The 21,377-nt window shown below is 35.4% G+C and overlaps 1 protein-coding gene across 11 annotated transcripts in view; it reads left to right on the top strand.

Moving 5' to 3' along the window:
- NAP1L1 (nucleosome assembly protein 1 like 1) overlaps window positions 1-10,645 on the top strand; it is a 31,709-nt gene extending 21,064 nt beyond the window's left edge. For 3 of the 11 annotated variants that reach the window (XM_081059111.1, XM_081059116.1, XM_081059114.1), the window contains 12 exons: window positions 816-957; window positions 1,213-1,293; window positions 2,030-2,158; window positions 2,956-3,027; window positions 3,844-3,983; window positions 4,407-4,552; window positions 4,644-4,663; window positions 6,261-6,383; window positions 7,144-7,173; window positions 7,682-7,729; window positions 8,309-8,352; window positions 9,068-10,645. In XM_081059111.1, the coding sequence (XP_080915237.1) occupies window positions 816-957; window positions 1,213-1,293; window positions 2,030-2,158; window positions 2,956-3,027; window positions 3,844-3,983; window positions 4,407-4,552; window positions 4,644-4,663; window positions 6,261-6,383; window positions 7,144-7,173; window positions 7,682-7,729; window positions 8,309-8,344 (967 nt within the window). In that variant the 3' untranslated portion in view covers window positions 8,345-8,352; window positions 9,068-10,645. Of the gene's footprint in view, window positions 1-815; window positions 958-1,212; window positions 1,294-2,029; window positions 2,159-2,955; window positions 3,028-3,843; window positions 3,984-4,406; window positions 4,553-4,643; window positions 4,664-6,260; window positions 6,384-7,143; window positions 7,174-7,405; window positions 7,730-8,308 lie in introns of all 11 variants that reach the window. The other 8 variants (XR_013993979.1, XR_013993980.1, XR_013993981.1 and 5 more) reach the window with 3 other exon arrangements.
- The last annotated feature ends 10,732 nt before the right edge of the window (window positions 10,646-21,377 follow it).

The following is a 21,377-nucleotide window of genomic DNA, read 5'->3' as shown; positions in this document are numbered from 1 at the left end:
ATTATCTTAAGTTTTGGTTAAGTAAGATAGTTACTTGATTTACAGTATCTGTCTATGGCAGGAAATTCTAACTTAGATTCTGGATCTGTTGCACAGATTCCCTGAAGTTAGGTAAATTTTGCGTGTGAACATATTTTGTTGATAGAGGGGTCATACGTTTAAACATTCTTTAAGGGGCTTACAGACTACGTGTGTATAACCCTTCAAAAGTCTATACCCAATAGTAATTGTATTCTATGATTTATATCTCAAGCTGTTGTTTAAAAAAAAAAAGTCCCCTCTTAATAAAACATTACGTTCTTATTTAATATGGTTTCAAATTCCAAATTAGAGACTAAAATAGGAAATAATGCTGTACGGTACTGTCCTTTTTGCAATATACATATGTTCCCTTCCTTTTCTCTAGTACTAATTGGTTACAGGTGAGATACTTATGTTTTTTAAAAATTCAGGTTAGAATCATCATTCCATGACTTCTTAGCTTTATAAGACTACATTTTACATTTAGCTTAGATGCCAGCACTGATAAGAACAAAGCTGAACTTCAGTACAGTGGACAATTTGGGTTGATGATATGATTTATACTTTCCTACTAGTTCACTGTATGTATCTGGTTAAATTTCTGCTTTAGAACTCTTACAGTCCAGAGGTTCATGTACTAATATCTCTTGAATTTTTATTATTCTGCCTTGTGTATCTTTTGCTTTAAATAGGAAACCTATCATTCACTAACTTTTATGCTTCGATTTCAATATGATAAAAGAAGTGTGACTTGTACTGTGATGCTATATAACTCGTGCTTTTTAACCTTTCAGCTTGCCTAGGGTAGTTAAAAGACGAGTGAATGCTCTCAAAAACCTTCAAGTTAAATGTGCACACATAGAAGCCAAGTTCTATGAGGAAGTTCATGATCTTGAAAGAAAGTATGCTGTTCTCTATCAGCCTTTATTTGATAAGGTAATGCTTTCTATTACTTTGTTTTATTTATCTAAAGTTAGAGAACATAAAGCTCTGGAAACATAAACTTGCTTTAAACCTCTCAGCAAAGTGGTTACCAGTATTAGATGTATTTGGGGAAACTGTCAGTAATAGCAATTCAAGTTGTGGTATGCATTAATTAAATCTCTGAGTTCTTAATGAGAAGTAGCTGGTTTTTAGCTTGGATGCCAGTGTTTTTATGCAAGCTTTTTTTTTTTTCTTAAATCATTTTAGCGATTTGAGATCATTAATGCAATTTATGAACCTACAGAAGAAGAATGTCAATGGAAACTAGATGAGGAAGATGAAATTTCGGTTGGTATTAACTTTAATATGTTTTATACCTTGGAAATATTTTCTTTATTATAAGAGTGCAAATGAGCCAGTGTTCAACTTGGCACCATCATCTATGTCCAGATTGACTTTCCTTACATTTTTATAGTCTTTAATGTATATAGAGTTACATAAACTTCTTTGAACTTCATGATGGACATACAAAGGATTGTTCCCTTTTTAAGTGAAATAATGGAAGCTTCTAAGTGACTTGCCCAGAACTAATAAATGGCAGAGCCGTGACATAAATCCAGTGCTTGTTGCATGAACCTGTCTCTCCACAATTGCTATTTTAATGTAATTAAATTAATATAATATGTAAACAAATAAAACAAGGAATGAGGCATTGGACAGGGTTTATACATTTCTTTCACTTTTCCTGTTTACGATGTTTAAAAGTCTCTATTTTTCATGAAGTTAAAATTTCTTTCCCCCCTAAAACTGCCTTCCTACAGCTCATTATTATAGTGGTTCTTTTTGGGAAGGGGTAGCATAGTAGTAATATTTACACAAGTAAGTTTGGTATGGATAACAGCAGTGTTTGCACAATTAGACTAGAACTATTTGGGCTGAACTTCTGAACCCCTTTACCACCTAATTAGTGATTAAGGGTTTGTTGGTTTCTAAACTGCCACTGCATTTAAGTTACAGGCATGTATAAGATTATATCAAGAGGTCTGATCTAGGTATTCAATAATGTATGCTGTCATTTAACAAGGAGGAGCTGAAAGAAAAGGCCAAGATTGAAGATGAGAAAAAAGATGAAGAAAAAGAAGACCCCAAGGGAATTCCTGAATTTTGGTTGACTGTTTTTAAGAATGTTGACTTGCTCAGTGATATGGTTCAGGTAATATTCATTAAAGCACCAGTTTACCCCAGTAAACCTTTGAAATTTAAATTCTGTAATGACTAGTCTCTTCATTGTTGACCTTTGTACAATGATTGCTTTCTTTTGAAATAGCTGTTATCTGTATAGGGAAAATTGCAGCTTTGATTAATATAATCAAATAAATTATAATTCATTTTCAAAAATTAGGTAATGAAATGGTCCTTTTGATAATGGCTCATTATTGCCTGGTGCTTTCTCATAGCCTTGTCTTTACATGCTTAGTGTGGAGATAGGATGACAGAGACTTAGCACTTTCAGTTGTCTTATCCAAAAGACCTTTTCAGTCTGAAACAACTGTTCCAAGGGACATTTGCATTTTAAAAGAATACTATAAATATCTTTAACTCTTATGATTGTTACTTTCTCTAGAAACTGCCTTTCCTAAGCATTTCTTGAGTCACTAGCATCTACATTGTAGTACTTGTGATGGAAGTTTAACAGCAAGAAAAACTATCTCAAAACAATGATTGCTTGTTGAATTTCTACTTTAGCAAAGTAGGAAAGCATCAGGCAGAAGGAAAGGAACAAGAACAGCTAAAGGCAGTAACAGTCAGGAAATGTTTTTAAAAGCAGGTATGCCTTTCTTAGATTTGGTTCTGTTTTTGTCAGTCCATTCAGTCTGTATAATGACGTAGTCATTGTTACATAAAACTTCACTATAAAATATCAGTCAGCCAAAGGTTTATTATCCAATAACAGCACAAATCCTAAAATGCCATATTAGATACTTACTTTAATATTTTTTTCATTTGAAGGAACATGATGAACCTATTCTGAAGCACTTGAAAGATATTAAAGTGAAGTTCTCAGATGCTGGCCAGCCAATGGTAAAAGAACTTTGAAATACTTTTAGTTTTGTAACGTTAGATGTTAGCAGGTAGATAAATGGAACTTTTTAAAAAGAGGTGTGATATGCAAGGGTTAGAGATGGGGGTAAAAGGAAATTGAAACTGATACTTGGTATACTTAATTGTTGGTAGGAAAAAAATGTTTGGATGTTGATAGTGTGTGGTGCAACACACACTATGGAATAAATGTGGTGCAACATTTATTCCTTTTCCTCCCGCTGAACATAACTATTTTCAAAGTATAGTCTATCCTTCATCCTGAATTAAAAATGAATTTTTAAAAGCAAGAAAATATTTAATTCTGTATTAAAAGGCATATGTCTGGGAATTACATAAAACAAGCTGTTAAGGGCCCACTTCCCCATTATGAAAGATCAACAGCTTCTCTCCAGAACTATCAGTATAATGTAAAGTATCGGTAGAGCTATACTACAGGTGTAGCTTCATGTATTGCATGTAATGAGATTGGGCTTTTTTTCTGTCAAACTCAGGTTCTAGTGTAAGATTTAAAGTCCTCTTTGTGAGGAAGAGGGACTTGGTCACTTTATTCAGGTGTGCCTAACCTATTTCGAAAACATGTTACTAAATAGTGGTGTAAGCTGAATTTTATTCCGTTTATTTTGTGCCTCATTTTGCTTTTAACATAATTTAGGATTTATCTGGTCGTTTCCCAGAGTAGGAAAAATATGATCACTTAGAATTTTATGTTTATAAAATCACTTTAAGCTTTACTTACTAAAGTATCAAAATTGATGATGTAGGAATTTAATTTGTTCTTATACTTTTTTTTAAAAGAGTTTTGTCTTAGAATTTCACTTTGAACCCAATGAATATTTCACAAATGAAGTGTTGACAAAGACATACAGGATGAGATCAGAACCAGATGATTCTGATCCCTTTTCTTTTGATGGACCAGAAATTATGGGTTGTACAGGGTGAGTTTAATTTTACTACTATAGTAGAATACTATGTTTTTGTTTTACTCATGATTTGTGACAGTTGGTATTTCCTAGTGTGTTCTTGATAACATATACATAGTTGGAGTAAAATGTTTTCTGAGAAGAGCTTATCGATTTTCCTAGAATTCTCCTTGGCCTGTAGACTATGATAGATGTGTCTCCAAAGGAAATGTACATTTAAATTATACTGTGAGTTTGTGGTAATTGCGAATATATTTATTTAGAAAAATATTGTTTAGAAATATTTTCTCTTTACACTGCTCCATAAAACATTTGAATCAATTTTGCTCTCTAAAATTTGAAGTTAATATACCATTTAATTAGAAAAAATCTTAGTGCTCCTCGAAATGGAAAGTAATGTGTTAATTGTGATTTTTTTTCCCCCCTTTGTTTTGGAAGGTGTCAGATAGATTGGAAAAAGGGGAAGAATGTCACTTTGAAAACCATTAAAAAGAAGCAGAAACACAAGGGACGTGGAACAGTTCGTACTGTGACCAAAACAGTTTCCAATGATTCTTTCTTTAACTTTTTTGCCCCTCCTGAAGGTAAATAGTGTTTTAGTGTGGGTATCGATGATTGTTTTATTATAAACTTTAATTTTTTTATTCATTTGAATTTCTCTTCTTAATTTTACAGTTCCTGAGAGTGGAGATCTGGTAAGCTAAATTGTTTATTTGTTGAACTGTTCACTATAAGGTCTGGTTCTCAAAAGTGGGGAGTGGGGTAAGGTAATTGCTACTAGCATTTTGTGCTGAGGCGTGCAATGCATGGGGAAGAAATTACGCATTTGTAAAGTTACTGCATTCAAAATGTTCATAGACCCTCCACTGGGAAATGCTAAAGAAAAGCTAAAGATTTTCTTTTGAGACAAGTATTGCTGTGAGGGATACAAGTTTTCAAGACAATAGTTCTCTTCCTTATTGAAACAAAAATGTATTAAATTATGTATGTTATTTACTAAACTTGTCTAACCACATTCTAGTTAGAACTCTTTTTCTGTTTATTATTCCAATGGAAATACAGTTTTATATATATGGCTATATAGCCAGGACCTACGATGTGCCTGGCATACAGCCTGGAATGAGGAACAACCTCAAAGAAGTCTATCCATGCAGGGTAGGCTAGGTATGTTTTGAATTTGGTTTTCTGATGGCCAGGTTTTTAAATAGTTTTATACATATATGGAATTAGAAATGATGTTTGTGAATACTTTTGATTTGGAATAGTTTTAGCTAAGACTTAGACTAGATCTACAAAAGGCAAATATTTCTGTATGTTGTAAAGAGCAGTAACTAGCTTGGCTCAAAATGTCTTTTATAGGACAAAAATGGGGAATATAAAGCAGCATGTGTATTTTAGGTCAAAAGGACTACTTAACAAGCCTTTATTAAGTTCTGCACTATTTTATGTCAGCTGATGGGTTAGAATTTAAGTCTTTTACCAAATATCGATGGTAACAAAACAATCTTGAGTAGTTATTGGTAGAATACTTCTACCTTTGATTATAATGTAATTCTTTCCTTTAAAGTCTGCATCCCCCTTTTGTGTTTTTGTTGCTTTATTAGTAGATTTTGTTGATGAATCAAAATAAATATGGAATTCACAGAATGTGTAGTCAGTTTTAATGTCATACAACTTAAATGGGGTTATTTTTATTTTGAATAATGTCACTGCTGTTTCTGCGCTGTGCTTTTCTGTGCTGTACTTTGCCGTTAAATAGAAATCCTAGATAGGCTTAGTCTTTATCAAGTAGGACTCTGTCTCCTCTTTTAGCATTATACAGCTGCTTGGGTGCTTTCTTGTAGAAAGTGTGAAATGATCCTCTTGTAGTCTTTTATTATGTGTCATATACTTAATGTTATGTACAAAAGCATGCATGCGATTCTTGTTAATTCTGTTTGATGTTTTCAGTAACTAATATTTTTAAAGGAAAACTGCAATCATATAACAGAGTTGCTTTTTTTAAATGTCTTTTAAGCCAGAAAACAAAAGCAATAATAACCAGTTCTGATTTTTATTTCCCAAAGTTTCTCTGAGTATGTACACTGACCTGCTAACTTTATTAAAAACCTGTATTGTAAACCTAGGGCATATGTAGATGACTATTTGATCACATCCACATAAGCTAGTTTAAAAGTGATGGGAAGGTAAAAGTGAAGTTGAGAGTTTCTTTGTGATTTACACCCAAGACTCACATATGCCAAAATAAATAACAAAGTTATTAAATTTTGTGCTTTTCTTTTTCTTAAACAGGATGATGATGCTGAAGCTATCCTTGCTGCAGACTTTGAAATTGGTCACTTTTTACGTGAGCGTATAATCCCAAGATCAGTGTTATACTTTACTGGAGAAGCTATTGAAGATGATGATGATGATGTGAGTGAATCTGAGTCCTACAATAAAATCATTTGATGAGGGTTGTGATGGTCAGAATTGGTGAGGGGTTTAATGAATAGATGTATTTTTTAGAAAGCAAGACAGATAATGCAATTAAGATAATTACTGATGTCCTGTAGGTAATTTTCCTGAATTGTTTTAAATAGGTCTTCTGGGTTCATTTGTTTTTATCTTGCTGCTAATAAGAAGACTACTCTAAATTAATGAAACTTATACTGTGTTTGCTTACTGTTATAGATCTGTTATGTTCTTGTCTTGGACCAAATAAAACATGCCTAGGACTTTTTTAGTACTTAAAATTACAATATTTATTAGGAAGCATAGAATTTTTATCTGGAGGAATGTTAAGTAGTGATTAAGGTAAAATTAGGCTGCCCTCAAATTCAAATTTTTTGGATATGTACTGCTAAATGGCAGTTATTCAGTTAGGCTTTAGGTGCTTTTTGTGCATTGTGTTCCACACATAAGTATAGGCAAGTAAATTATTTACACTAATGGTTGTCTGATCATACTTTATTCAGAATTTTACTGTGCTCTAATTTTACAGATTGTCAGGTTTATAATAATGGCGCTGAGCTGAGTGATTCCTACAGCTATTGTTCTTGTTTTAACTTATAATCAGTCACCTTAGGGGAAGTATTTCTCCTCTTTTTTAGATATTAGTGGATACAGTGATGGATGTGCTGTTCTCAAATGTTTGTTAGCTTCATTCAAACTTGATCCTTTTTCCTTTTTTTAGTATGATGAAGAAGGTGAAGAAGCGGATGAGGTAATGTTTACCAAATGAGCAAATAATTCTGTTTAACACATTGAGAAGCAAATTGAATGACTTATGTATTCCTTTGCTATAATCATTATTCTGTGATACGGAATAAAAGCATTTTTGGAAACATTATGGTTTTAGAATTCTACAGCCAAACAATGTATGTATAAGGTTTCAATAAATAAATTGCGAAACTCAGAACATTTTTTTTATTTCAAATAATTCTGTTCTGCTGCAGGGTTATCAGCTCTTTGAAGAAGTCAAAAGCTGCAGTAAACTTTTTCAACGTTGGCTGCAGTAAATCTTTTCAATAAAAGCTGTCTGGATGTCTCAAGTTGTGTTGGGAAATTTTTCATATTAGAAGCTTTCAGATTAAATTGCATTGTCACCAAACTCTGTAATCATGAAAATCTGTTGACCTATAGAGTAACTTGTATTAAATTCTCCCTACATTATGAGCCGTTTCTTGCTACTGTGTACCTACTTCATGGATGCATTTTGAACTTTGATATAGGAAGGGGAAGAAGAAGATGAGGAAAATGATCCAGATTATGACTCAAAGGTGAGCAGAATTGGTCCCGCTTTCTATTAGATTTAAGGCAGGTGTAAATAAGAGTTGCTGTTTCTGAATATACAGTTTTATGTTTGTCCAGTAAAGTCTTTAATAAGCCCATCGACTGGAGATTATATATATATTAACTTTCAGTGGCATTTCAGCATACATGTAATTTCAGTGCACCTCTTCTAAGAAACTTATTTTTGCTTCTGACCTGGTATTTTTCATAGTTTCAGGCTAAGTAAACCCTAGGATTCTATTTTAATGGCACGTCATCTTGGACATTTTTAATGGTTTTTTAGAAGCATTTTAAATTACTTTACAGCTTGTGGTCTTAGTTTTCCTTTGGAGAGAAAACAACCTTTCTTATAAACAAAGTTCAGTTTTTAAATCATCGGCATGCAGGCGTGCTTGGGAACAACGACCTCTGTTCTCCATCTCGGAGTCTCAGTCTACAATGTAAAATTTGGGCTTTATTTTAGCATTTTTGTGACTTGCTAATCTTTGAATAAAGTTAATTACTATTGAAAAGTTAACTGAAGCAGGTAGAAAAAGGTAGATTGACTTGTTGTTTTCCTTTAACAGAAGGATCAAAAGCCAGCAGAGTGCAAGCAGCAGTGAAGCAGGATGTATGTGGCCTTCAGGATAACCTGCACTGTAATCGCCTAAACACAACTGTGATTTACTTACAGCCTATGTGTTTGTCTTTTCTGGGTAGACTCAGTAATGAATTTTTTTTTAAAGGAAGGGAATTGATATTTCAAAGACCAGTTTGTTCTAACTAGCATTTTAATTTTAGTTTTTCTGCCAGATATGTTGAATGTAGAAATTTACACATTTTCATTCATTGCTACATAATTTGGTTCTTCTGGAGTATTTTTATCCTGTAACTATTAGATTACAGCTATGAAAATAAACACAACTGTTAAATGAAACATTTTTTGTTTTGCTAATTTTTTTCCTGAAGAACCAAAGTATTTTTTCAGCTGGTAATGAAATGGGTTTGTTTGCTTGCACTAGCTTTGCCTTTCATTAGTTTTAGAAATGCAGTGCTCATACTAAGACAATTCATCATTTAAAAAACAAAAAACAAAAACAAAGCTTGTCGAGACAAGTATATGGTTAAGAATTTCCAGTAAGCCCATACCCACTAACTTAGATTATTAATGGATTTTTGGTATTTTAGGTGACATAGTTAACTAAAGAACCCTAACTCAGTAGTATGGTTACTCGTTGCCACAGAGAGGTGAATAAAACGTAGTATTTTCAGAAGTAAAGCTTCATTATTTTAACCATACTTTTAAATTTAACTTCCATTAACTAAGCATCTTTTCTTTGTGGTAGGGTCTACCTTCTGCTTCCCTGGAAAGGATGAATTTTCATCATTTGACAAGCGTATTTCAAGTTTTTTTTGTTGTTTGTTTGTTTGCTTGTTTTTGTTTTTGCAGCCTAAAATAAAAATGTCAAATATAATTTTAGTTCTCACAAGGTAATGTCTTAATTTTGTACTAATTCAGGTAGAAGCAAAGTCCTAGCTTGAATTAAGCATTGTACCCAGCTTACCATGTTGAAGAAAAGGGTGCCAACTTTGGAAAGAGGTGTACTGCATCTCCTAATAAGAAAGTAAAAAAGAGAGACAAAATCTTCAATGATGTTAATGTTTTTTTTAAAAAAATTAAAAATAGTTAAGTTTTATTTCCTTTGGTGAGAATGAGAGAGGGCCCCAGGCCTCAATGGTTAATTCCCGTTCTTAGTGCTTCAAGTGTAAGCATGTTATTTACCCATGCTTCTGTTTACTGTGTATTAAAATGGGTAGTACTGTTTACTTAACTACCTCACAGATGTGTTAGGCACATTAAGTTAAATTTTATGAAATGTTTCTCAACCGTAACAATTTGGACCTATTTGCATCATAAGTATGATATTCACCATTTTATTCATACCAGGGTTTGATAAATAAACTGGGAAATAAGTACTTTATTCTGGATCTGGTCAGACAACACTCTTGGCCTTTGTGTGGCTCCTATTTTAATACAAGTTAGATGGATAACCAACTATTTCAAAAGGTCCAAGGATTGTTTTTAGGTATTTTAGTTACAAGCATATTCTAGAATTATGGGACTAAAATAGAAATAAGACCATTTTTAGGGGAAAAAATGCCATTAAGTTTGAGACTGGAGCCACATTTAAAATACCTCAGGCTAATTACTGTTAATTTTTTGTGGTGAACTTAAAGCTTTGACAGTGAGAGTGGACTAATTGGATTGTAATTAGAGGACAGCTTAGAGTTTCTGCACTCAGTAAAATTACATTAGATTCATTTTTAGAGGTAATAGAGCTTCCATTTTGAAAATTTAGTATTACGATCTTGGAATGTGAACATATTTTGCCATTTCTATAGTACTATCCATTCTGCTCCTGAGATTTTAATTAACTACTGGAAATCCTTAACCAATTGAAATAGTTTGTCGCGGGTAAAAATGCTATGAAAGCACCTTATGTTTTTCCTCTTCATTTTCAAAATGATTTTGGTTGCTTTGATTAGACATTCTGTGTAGATTTTTTTTTTTTTGGGACCTATAGCTCATTTGAACACAGCTGAAATTTTTTTAAAAGTTTTTTTAAATCTAAAGATAGAATTCCATTTTTAATGACCTTAAAGTAGCAAAGCCACTACTTTTGTTTTTTTCATTCCTTTAGGAAATAGCTATTGCCAAAGTTAAGGAGTAGATACTGTTTCGTCTTGTTATAAAGGTGATGTGGTTTGCAGAGGAATTGTTCTCTTAATAAAGTTGGAGTTTCAAGGGTTATCAGTGTTCATCTATGCCATCTCTCCAGTTCCAAAATGGTTCTATTCCATTTTAGAAATTTGAAATATGTAATTTGAAATCCTTAATAAAATTTGCATTTAATTTTATAAAATGTACTGGTGATATTTTGGGTGGTTTTTTTAAAAAAAAAATTTCTATATGTGGTTTTTTGGAAGAACAAAGAGTAGAGATGTTTAGAATAGACTATTCTTCAGTTAGACCATGGTGGCCTGTAAATTTGCATAATTTCGAATTATGAACAACCTCCCAAATCTTGCTAAATGGAGTTTGTTACTGGGAAACTAGAAAGGAATTCCGCAGTTCTACAAATTTTACTTGAGCCTAACCATAGACATTTTTGAGATGTTTCAAATTTGATCTTTATATTACATTCTCAGTTTATAGTTTTCTCTAGTCCTGGCACTGGCTACCAAGAAGTTCTCTCATTTTTTCCCTCTAGAAATGGTAAAATCCAATATGATCACCTAAAAAGTAACACTGAAAACATTTTTGACATTTTATGGTCAGTCAACTTTGGTAAGTAAACAGAACAGTTCCATAAATTGTTATTTTGTAGTTTAATATGGGTGTCTGGAAGTTAAAAGAATTCTGAGAAATTACATAAATTTATCTGGTTCACTGAAGCAGTATTAGTGTTTGTGAAAAAAGTAACTGTATGGAATTGAGCAGGAATTCTACCTCTTTCCTTTTTTAGTTCATTTAATAACAGATAAACCTGAAAAGGAGACAATGGCTTTGATAGAAATATTTTCATTCTGTGACTAGGTTAATGACATTGATTGGTATACAATAAGTCCCCAAGATAACTGAATTAACTTTATACTACTGTTGCTTGTAATAGTGGGTTTATCTGAGCTGTAGACCATTTCTATTGACAAAGTAAAACTTGGAATTATTGTTTGTGAAAACCTTATTGTACCATGCAGAAATATTAAACAATTTAATGTTCAAATATACTTTGAATGGTTTCAGGGCTTGAATTAGAATTCGAGTCCATTTTTGTGGGTTAGTCTCATAAAAATATTAGCCTTTATATTTTTTACTTTAAATCAAGTGAGATGTTATTTTAAGTGTACAGAATAAACGGATAGCTTACATTCTTTATAGGAACTTAGAAAGGAAAATTCACATGGCAAATTTAGTTTTTTAACAAATCTGCACTGTATATATATTTGGTAATTATAAACTGGATTTTGTTTTGAAAATAATGTGTTCATAATTTAGGTAATTTGCTACTTAAAGCCCTAAGTCTCTAATAGCTGAAAATGTAAATAACAGTGAATTTAACTTAATCATTGTATAGTGATTTTGTGTACTGGTTTTAAAATCCAGGTATTAAACTATAACTTGGATAAAAAAACAACTTATTGAACTGGTTAAGGACCACTTCAGAGAAATGCAAACATCTTTGTTGGAATGTGAAATTATTTAAGGATAAGTGTTTATCCATGAGAAATTCTAATTGATGTATTCAGTTAATTATATTTTCAAAAAATACAGCATGCTTTGTATCTTGTGTTTCTTCTGTTTGACATACCATGCTGTTAGGTTTTTTAGATTAAAAAAAAAGTTACTGACTAATTTTCTTAAGTATGAAATGAGAAACAGTGTAACAATTTAGAAATAATAAATTGACTGAAGGAAATAAGTCCTAATCCACTTGTTTGATTTTGAAACTCAGGATAAAATGTTGCTTAAAATAAAAGCAGTACTTTTTAGTTCTTCACGTATTTTAAACTTAAAAGCAAGGAGGAACTGGGGACAAGTGATCAAAAATAGTGCCAGAAGTTAACGTATCTCAGCAAGAGTTAATGGTATTGACAGTCATAATTGTGTCGGTCATACTAAAGTTAGGCGGTGTGGATCTTAACTTTCCATGGAGTGGTAAAATAGTTTGTGCCAGTATACTCAGTTTGTGTCAACTTTTAACTGGAATTTCAAGAATGAGTAGGAGTTTGTGTAGTGAGGGATGGAATGGAGCCTCTGAGCAGAGAGCAACAAATGGAGGAAACAAATGAGGGTCCTTAATTAGGGCAATTCAGGGTGTTGAAAGAATGGGTGGAAATACAAGGGGCCAAGCTATGAAGACATAGCCATAGAAATCCTTTTAAAGGCTTTAAAACGGAAAACCACCTGTTCAGAGTAATTCAAGTGAGGATGACCTTTCCATGAAGGTAATTTTAAAACTAAGACATGCTAAACTAACAAGAGCCATTTGAAGGTAATAGCATTTATGCTCAGGGCTATTTAAAGGCTAGGTCTGAAGTAGTCTATCTACCTTGTCAAAAGTAAGGGGTGAATCTTTTTCAGTGGATTCAGGGTTATGTACTCGGAATCCTCTTCAAGTCAAATTCCATGATTTGGGGTAGTGGGTAGTAACTTTATTGGTGTTAACAATTTCTCTGAAATTGTAATAGTTGAGATCTATACTTAAATTCCCATTTATTGGTTTTGCTATATTTATATTATACGAACATGCACACAGTGTTTTTTTAAAACTTTGACAAAGTTTCTGGCATCGTGCCTTTACCCTCAATGCTGTGATATCTCAGCACGAAGACATTCTTAGAATCACAGTACAGTGGATCAAAATCAGGAAATCTTGATGTGATCATGATTCATTTTGATGCTTAAGTCATCCAGATATGACCAGTGGTATCCTTTTCAAGCTGGTTCCTCTGCACTTTTGTGTCGTATACATCGTTTGAGCACTTACCGTACTTCAGCCGAAACACTGGGCTTTTCTTAGGCTTTTTCTCCTAGGATCCCTGGTTCTTTTAATTGGGGATGGTGTTTAGAAACCAAGTCTGGGTGCTGGATATGCTTATTTCTGGGATGTCCTTGTTCCTAGGCCTTTGCAGGTGACAGACTTAGGAAATAGATCAAAAACTAAATACACTCTGAATACTTCAGTTAACCCAACACAGGATTCGAAGTCTTACCCTAGTCCATGTTTGCAACTACCTTCAAATAGGTAGGGTTAGTAGCTGATCCAATTGAGAAATGTAGGTGAGGTTGCTCTATATAGAAATAAGAAATTAATCAAAATGGGAAAGGTCTAATTTTATACTGAAACCTTGTAATTCCTAAACAAATGACTTTAATGAACATTAAAGTAAAATAGTTGGTAACTATTTTACTTTTATACTATTTTATGTACTATTTTACTTTATATACTATATCATATATTTTACTATATATGATAAAATATAGTAAAATAGCTGATAACATTAGGTAGTAGGAGGGTTAAATGCTTTGGAGTCTATTGACCACTTGTTCATTCAGCTCGATGTTTTGATTCATCTTGTGAAAGATGGTGAGCAGAGAATATTAGTACTTGGAGTACTTGAAGAGTACTTAAAAGCTGATTACGTGTGTGTGCGCGCTTAACATAAGAAAAACTAGAATTTAGTTGGGGTCACCTTTTAAATTGATTTTGGCACTTAATTTCAGAATTGGGTGGGTTTTTGTTCTAAAGATAAAATTGCTTGTGGCCAGGAAGTGCCATACTTGGTTACAAAAGACCACAGAGACTAAAATTGCATAATAATTAGAAATGTATGCCCCCATTTTGAAGGGTTTTGATGTTGTAAAATATATATACATACATATGGAAGTTGAAGAAAATAATTTGCTGTCCTTAACCTAAAGTTTTTTTATGATTCATTTTTAAAACTTCATACGTTGATTTATTTTTCCTTTGGCTGAATCTAGAAGTGATTTAGGGTAAAAATAAATGAAGTCTAATTAGCTAGCTTATGCTCCAAAACACCCACCTTGTCATTAGTAAGTCTGCTCTGCACGGCCCTAACATCTCCCTGGAGCCCTGGACATTGGAGGACAGCCTAGGGGTAGACAAGGAGAGGTGTCCTGAGATGTAATTTTAGGCTTGGCCTAGGCTAATCAATACATGTTTCAAAAGTAGAGGCTGGATCTATTGTCTTGCTGTTCATTTGGCTTGGTGAGTGGACTTAGAACTTTTAGAGCAACTTGAACATCAACAACCTGACCTATCTAACCTGCATTTGAGCTCTTTTTCAGCTTTGCTTGGCTGCTTTTTCTTTCACTTCCTGCCACTGGTCTTTTGTGCGCATCTTACTAGTTCAACATAGTCACTTTTTTATTGAATTAATACCCACTCTTTTGTTTTTCAGTTCTGAACTGGTTCTACCCGTTCAGGAAGGACCCTAGGGATACTTGCTTGCTATTGTGTTTCCTAACTTCCAGTATTGGGCCTGGAACGTGGTAGGTGTATAGCAAGCTTTTGTATATGTAGATTCCTTAGGATTTATCTGAACAACTTCCCAGTGTACCAATCATAATACTGTATGGGGCCTTGTAGCAAGTAAAATGATTGATTCTCATTAGTTCAGTCTCCTAACTCAACCAAGATACTCCAAGATCCTTTGTAGTCACATTTCTACACATTTGTATTGAGGAAAACCAAAACGGCTGGACTGTATATTGTTTCATAAACTCAATGGAACTATCAGAATGGACTATATCAGTAATTGTGGCAGTTACCTAGTACTGCATAACAAAACCACTACCAAAACTTCAACCACTGACAAGATGTATTTTGCTGACTGCTTGGATAGTTCATTTTCACTCTACTGAAGGCTCCTCCTGTACAGGTGATTGATGCTAAATGAAACCAGTTGGGATGTAGCCAGAACTCTACCTAGACACTGCCTCACAGGACAGTGGCAGTTTCCAAGAGTTAGACAAAAGTGTATCCTTTTTATGACCTACCCTGGGAAGTCATCACTTCTGTATTCTATTGGTTATAGAGTCAGCCACAAACCCACTGAGGTTGTTAAATGGGAGGGGACTCCACATCTTGCTGGAGGGATAAGATTTTAGAAAAGTGAACTGGAATCTTCTGGTGGCAATAAGTTGTCTTTTTTGGAAAAGACTGTTGGCCGGAATAGTGTTGACATAGCGGAAGTTGCAATGGTCTTCCAGAATGACCAGAAATATCAAGAAAGGTTAAATTATATATTGTATGCCTGTATGTGGAGAAAAAGTGTTTTACTTTATCGTCTTGGAATATTTTATCATTTGAATTTATCTGCACAGTCGAGATTCCCAAATGTACACATAATTACATCATTGTGAATCATAAAAATAATCAAGTTTTATTAGTAAAGAAACCTTAGAATGGTAAGTATAAGTGACCATTAAGTAAATATTTCTCTAAATTGTGAGACTTTTGCTTTTATAGCATTATCTTTTTTTTTTGAACATGAAGTTCTTTATAGGTAACATATTTCAGGTGTACAATACTGATTTAACACGTGTATATATATACCTAACGAAGTGATCACCATGAGAAGTCTAGTAATCATCTCACTGTACAAAGTTATTGCGATACTGACTATTCCCTGAGCTGTACATTACACCTGCATGACTTATTTTATAAGTTTGCCCCTCTTAATCCCCTTCACCTTTTTTGTACATTACATGCACTGTCCAGCACTCTGGCAACTTATTGTTCTCTGTATCTAAGTCTGTTTATTTTGTTTAGATTCCACTGAAATGACATAGTATTTGTATTTCTGACTTATTTCACATAGCATAATACCCTCTTGGTCCACCCATGTTGTCACAAATAGCAAGATTTCATTCTGTTTTATGCCTGAGTAATATTCCATTGTATGTATATGTGTGTGTAATACAGCCATTCATCTATCAATGGACACTGAGGTTTCTTCCATGTCATAGCTATTGTAAATAATACTCTGATGAACATAAGGGTGCATATATCTTTTTTCAGTTTTTTTTTGGTTAGGATCAAGGCCCAGAACTGAAATTGCTGAATTGTATGGTAGTTTTTAATTTTTTGAGGAACCTCCATACTGTTTTCCATATTGGCTGCACCAATTTACAATCCCACCAACAGTGCTCAAGGATTCCCTTTTCTCCACATTCTTGCCCACACTTGTTTATCTTTTTGATGACAGCCATTCTGACTGGTGTGAAGTGATATCGTCATGGTTTTTACCTGCATTTCCCTGATTAGTGAAGTTACGTACCTTTTCATGTGTCTGCAGTGGATGGGTCTTTGGAAAAATGTCTATTGAGATCTTTTGCCAGTTTTTGAATTGGATTATTTGGGGTTTGTTTTATGTTGAGTTGATTTTATATTTTGGATATTAATCCCTTAACAGATACATCATTTGCAAATATCTTCCCCCATTCATTTTGTTGATGGTTTCCTTTGCTGTGCAAAACTTTTTGGTCTAATGTATTCCCATTTATTTTTTATTTTGTTGCCCTTGCCCAAGGAGACACATTCCAAACTATATTTTTAACACTGAACGCACACTGCCTATGTTTTCTTGAACTTTTATGGTTTCAGGTCTTAAATTTTTAAGACTTTAATCCATTTAGAGTTTATTTTTGTATATGGTGTAAGAGTGGTCCAGTTTTTCCACACCGTTTACTGAAGACTTTTCTCCATGGCATATTCTTGCCTCCTTTGTTGTAAATTTAATTGATTGTGAAAGCATGGGTTTATTTCTGGGCTCTAGTCTGTTCCATTGAGTGTGTGTATGTGTGTGTGTGTGTGTGTGTGCGCGCGCGTGCGTGCGTGTGTGCGCGCGCACGCGTCAGTTCCATATTGTTTTGATTACTAAAGCTTTGTAGTAAAGGCAGAGTGAGGTCACCAACTTAATTTCATTTACTTCTCTGGTCTTTATTATTTCTTTCCTTCTACTAATATTTGGGCTTGCTTTGTTCTTTAGGTGTTAGGCTTAGATTTGAGATTTTTCTGGTTTCTTGAGGTAGGTAGGCTTCTATTGCTATAAACATTTATTGCTATAAACTTCCCCCTTACAAAGGCTTTTGCTGTGTCCCATAGATTTTGTAACATTTCCATTTTCATGTGTCTCAAGATAGTTTTTATTTCCTCATGACCCATTAGTTGTTTAGTGGCATGTTGTAAAGCCTCCCACGTTTTATTCCAGTGTTCTTATGACTTCTAGTTTCATACTATTGTGTTCATAAATGATGCTTCATATTTTTCAGTCTTAAATTTATTGACATTTATTTTGTGGCCTAATGTGATGCATTCTGGAGAATGTTCGCATGCACTTGAAAAGAAGACGTATTGTACTGTTTTTGCAGAGAATGCTCTGTACATATCTATTAAGTCCATCTAGTCTAATATGTCACAGCCAATGTTTTTTTGTTGATTTTGCCTGGATAATCTATCCATTGATGTAAGTGGGGTATTTAAATCCCCTGCTATTACTGTGTTACTGTCAATCTCTCCATTTATGTCTGTTAACATCTGCTATATGTATTTAGGTGCTCCTATGTTAGGTGCAGAGATGTTTACAAGTGTAATCTTGTTGGATTGAACCTTTTATCATTGTCTTACCCTTGTCTCTTGTTACAGTCTTTGTTTTAAAGTCTCTTTTGTCCAAGTATTGCTACCCCAGTTTTCATTTGTTTGCATAGACTATCTTATTCAGTCTGTGCGTATTTAGATCTGCAATGAGTCTCTTGTAGGCTGCGTATAGGTAAGTCTTTTTTTTTAACCCATTCAACCACCCTGTCTTTTGAATGGAGCTCTCAGTCCATTTACATTTAAAGGAATTATTGGTACATGTGTACTTTTGTCATTTTCTGTACATACTGGCTTTACAAATGGTTTGCCTACTACCTTTATATGTGTTTGCCTTTACTAGTAAGAATATTTTTCTTTCATGTATTCTAGTTATGGCCTTTTCTTCTCCACTTAAAGAATTCCCTTTAAAAGTTCTTGTAATGCCAGTTTAGTGGTGATGAACTCTTTTAGCTTTTGCTTGTCTGGGAAGTTCTTTATCTCTCCTTCAATTCTGAACAATAACCTTGCTGGGTAGAGAATTTTTGGCTGTATGTTTTTCCCTTTCATCACATTGAATATATTGTCACTCCCTCTGGCCTGCAAATTTTCTGTTGAAAAATCAGCCAATAGTCTTGTACATGACTAGTTGTTCTCTTGCTGCTTTTAAGATTCTCTCTTTAACTTTTGACATTTTAATTATACTGTGCCTTGGTGTGGGCCTCTTTGGGTTCATCTTGTTTGGGACTCTCTGTGCTTCCTGGACTTGGATGTCTGTTTCCTTCACCGGGTTAGGGAAGTTTTCAGCTATTATTTCTTCAAATAGGTTACTATCTCTTGATCTTTTCTCCTTCCAGGACAACTATGATATGAATGTTAGTATGCTTGATGATGTCCCAGAGTTCCCTTGTGCTATCCTTATTCTTTTAAATTCTTTTTTCACTTTGCTCTTCCAATTGGGTAATTTCCACTATCCTGTCTTCCTGACAGCTGATACATTCTTCTGCGTCATCTGATCTGTTGATTCCCTCTAGAGTATTTTTCACTTCAGTTATATTCTTCGCTTCTAATTGGTTCTTTTTTACATTATTTATCACTTGAAGTTCTCAATGCATTGACCCACTGTTCTGCAGAGTTTGATGAGCATCTTTATGACTTACTTTGAAGTCTAGCTGGTAGACAGCTTACCAGCGTCTAGTTCTTTTTCTGGGGTTTTGTCTTACTTTTTTGGTTGGAACATTATTTTGTCTCCTCACTCATTTTCCCTGTTTGTTTCTGTGTATTAGGTAGATCTCCTGGTCTTGAAAAAGTGGCCTAATGTAGTAGGTGTCCTGTGGGGCACAGCGGTGCAATCCCCCCCTCCCCCCCAAACCCTTTGTCCAGTCACCAGAACCAGGTGGTCCAGACATGTTCCCTGTGTGGACTAGTGTGGCCTGTTGTAGGTGGGCCACAACTGCTGTCGACGCACTGGCCAGCGAGGCTGGTCCCTGGCTGTGAGGCTCAACCACAACTGCTGTGGGTGCGCTTCTGTGCAGCGCAGCCCCCCTGGTGCAGCTGGCTGGTGGGTTTGACTGCTGCTGCTGCTGGCATTCTGGTGTGCAGGACGGACCTCTGGTGTGGTTGGCTGTGAGGCCCAACTTCAGTGGTTGCAGACACATTGCTGTGCGCTGGTGCTGACAGGCTGCCCATCAGGTGTGGCGAGGCTGCTTTGAGGATACCAGTGACGGCTGAGGCTGCGCACTGGATGCGGCAGGGCAGGAGCCATTTTGGAGGGGTGCTCGTTGGGGTGGGTCCTTAGGGAATTGCCAGTGTGGGGTGAACAGTGTTCGCAAGGTTAGTGAGGAGTGTGAGAAATGGTGCCTGCCAGTGTCAGATCAGGTAGGTGGAAGGAGAGCAAAGAAAGGAAAAAAACATGGCACCCACCAGCACTTCTGTCCCTGGAGAAAGTGAACAGATCCCTGCTCCTCCAACACACTGAGATTAATCATTGTGTCACTTTCACGTATAACCCAGGTTCTTTTTAAACTGCTGCCTCTGCCCTGGGACCTAGAAAGAGTGCAACCTTGGTTTCCTGCAATTGTTTGACTCCCAGACATAAGCCCCAGTGTTTTTCAAAGCTAGATGTTAAGGGGCTCCTCTTCCCCATGCATTGCAGGTCCCCCGGGCTGGGTCTGGGACCTGTTGCTCTTTGGGGGGTGGGACTTGGTTTGTGATATCCCTCCCGCTTGTGGGTCACTACGTGGGGTGTCAGGGCAGGGTGGGTCCTGACTGGATTGAGTCTACCCCTCTTACCCATCTCAGTGTGGTTTCTTTATATCCTTAGTTGTAGGAAATCTGCTAGTCAAGGTCATTCTCCGAGAGAGAACTGTTCTATATGAAGGTGTAGTTCTGGTGTCAATGAGAAGAGCTGAGCCTGGGATCTTCCTCTGCCATCTTGAACCTGTAGTCAGGAGCCTTGCTCTTGAATGCCAGTTTAGATTGTGAAATGCTGTATCGTGTGGGCGGTGCACAGCCGCGCGACAAACGTGTCCAAGTCGCCATGTCACTGCCCCCGCTCCTATAGCGTTATGTATTTTAATAAACATTTTTGAAGGACCCATGTGGGCATTTAACCATTTAAGATAATAGGGATTATCCTCTATTTAATCTTCTTACTTTGAGGATGGTAATTCCCTCTCTATATGTAAGGATAGAAGTTAAATAACAAGGCCACAAGTTGGAGTCAGTATTTCTTTGGCCTCTGCCTATCCTACTTGCTCTGAGAGGCCCCCGCCCTGGCTTCCTTGCAGATATTCCTACGTGCACAAATAGTGGTTAAATAGGCACTTTCTTGAAGCTAGAGATTTCAGAATATCATATCTTTTAGAGACCAGAATTAAACTGGACTTCATTTTAGAGTTAGAGAAAGAGGCTTCCATCCCCTGCTTTGCTGTCCTCGGCATATGGCTTCTTCCAGTTAAAGTTGCTTTATTGTCTGAAATGGCTGCTGCGGCTCTTCACTGCCATGTCCAGGTTCTATCTAGGCAGTGCATGGGGCAGAAAGAGGCAAAAGAGTCCTGGCATCCAACCATCTTTAAGGAAGAGCCTATGATGTATGCTTACAGCACCCAAAAGGCTGCCTGGTGGATGGAGACCTGGACATCTAGAGCCAAAGTTGAATTTGTTTGGAATTGGATAGTGGAGGTTGGGTTGGCAAGCACGTTGGCCACATATAATGAAGAACTTCAGGTTTACAAAAGGATTATTTGATGGAGAATTTCCTGGAACACATGAGGCAAAGAACTATTTCAAAAGTAGGTAAATGGGCCCCGGAACGGTAATTAAGGAATGCAGCCCAAAAGGTGCATTCTGACTGGAGTCCTCAAGGCTTTTCACTTTGTCTTGTGTGTTACCTTTCCTAGAACCATGCATACACTAATGAGGTTGGGACAATGACTTAAAGGTGTAACTGGAATCTCGTTAGAAGCAATTGCAACAGGTTCTAGTTTCTGAG

This window comes from Rhinolophus hipposideros, assembly GCF_964194185.1.
Source record: "Rhinolophus hipposideros genome assembly, chromosome: 9".
In the NCBI taxonomy this organism is placed as follows: Eukaryota; Metazoa; Chordata; class Mammalia; order Chiroptera; family Rhinolophidae; genus Rhinolophus; species Rhinolophus hipposideros.
The sequence above is the reverse complement of the archived record's forward strand: the minus strand, read 5'-3'. Positions and strand labels throughout refer to the sequence as shown.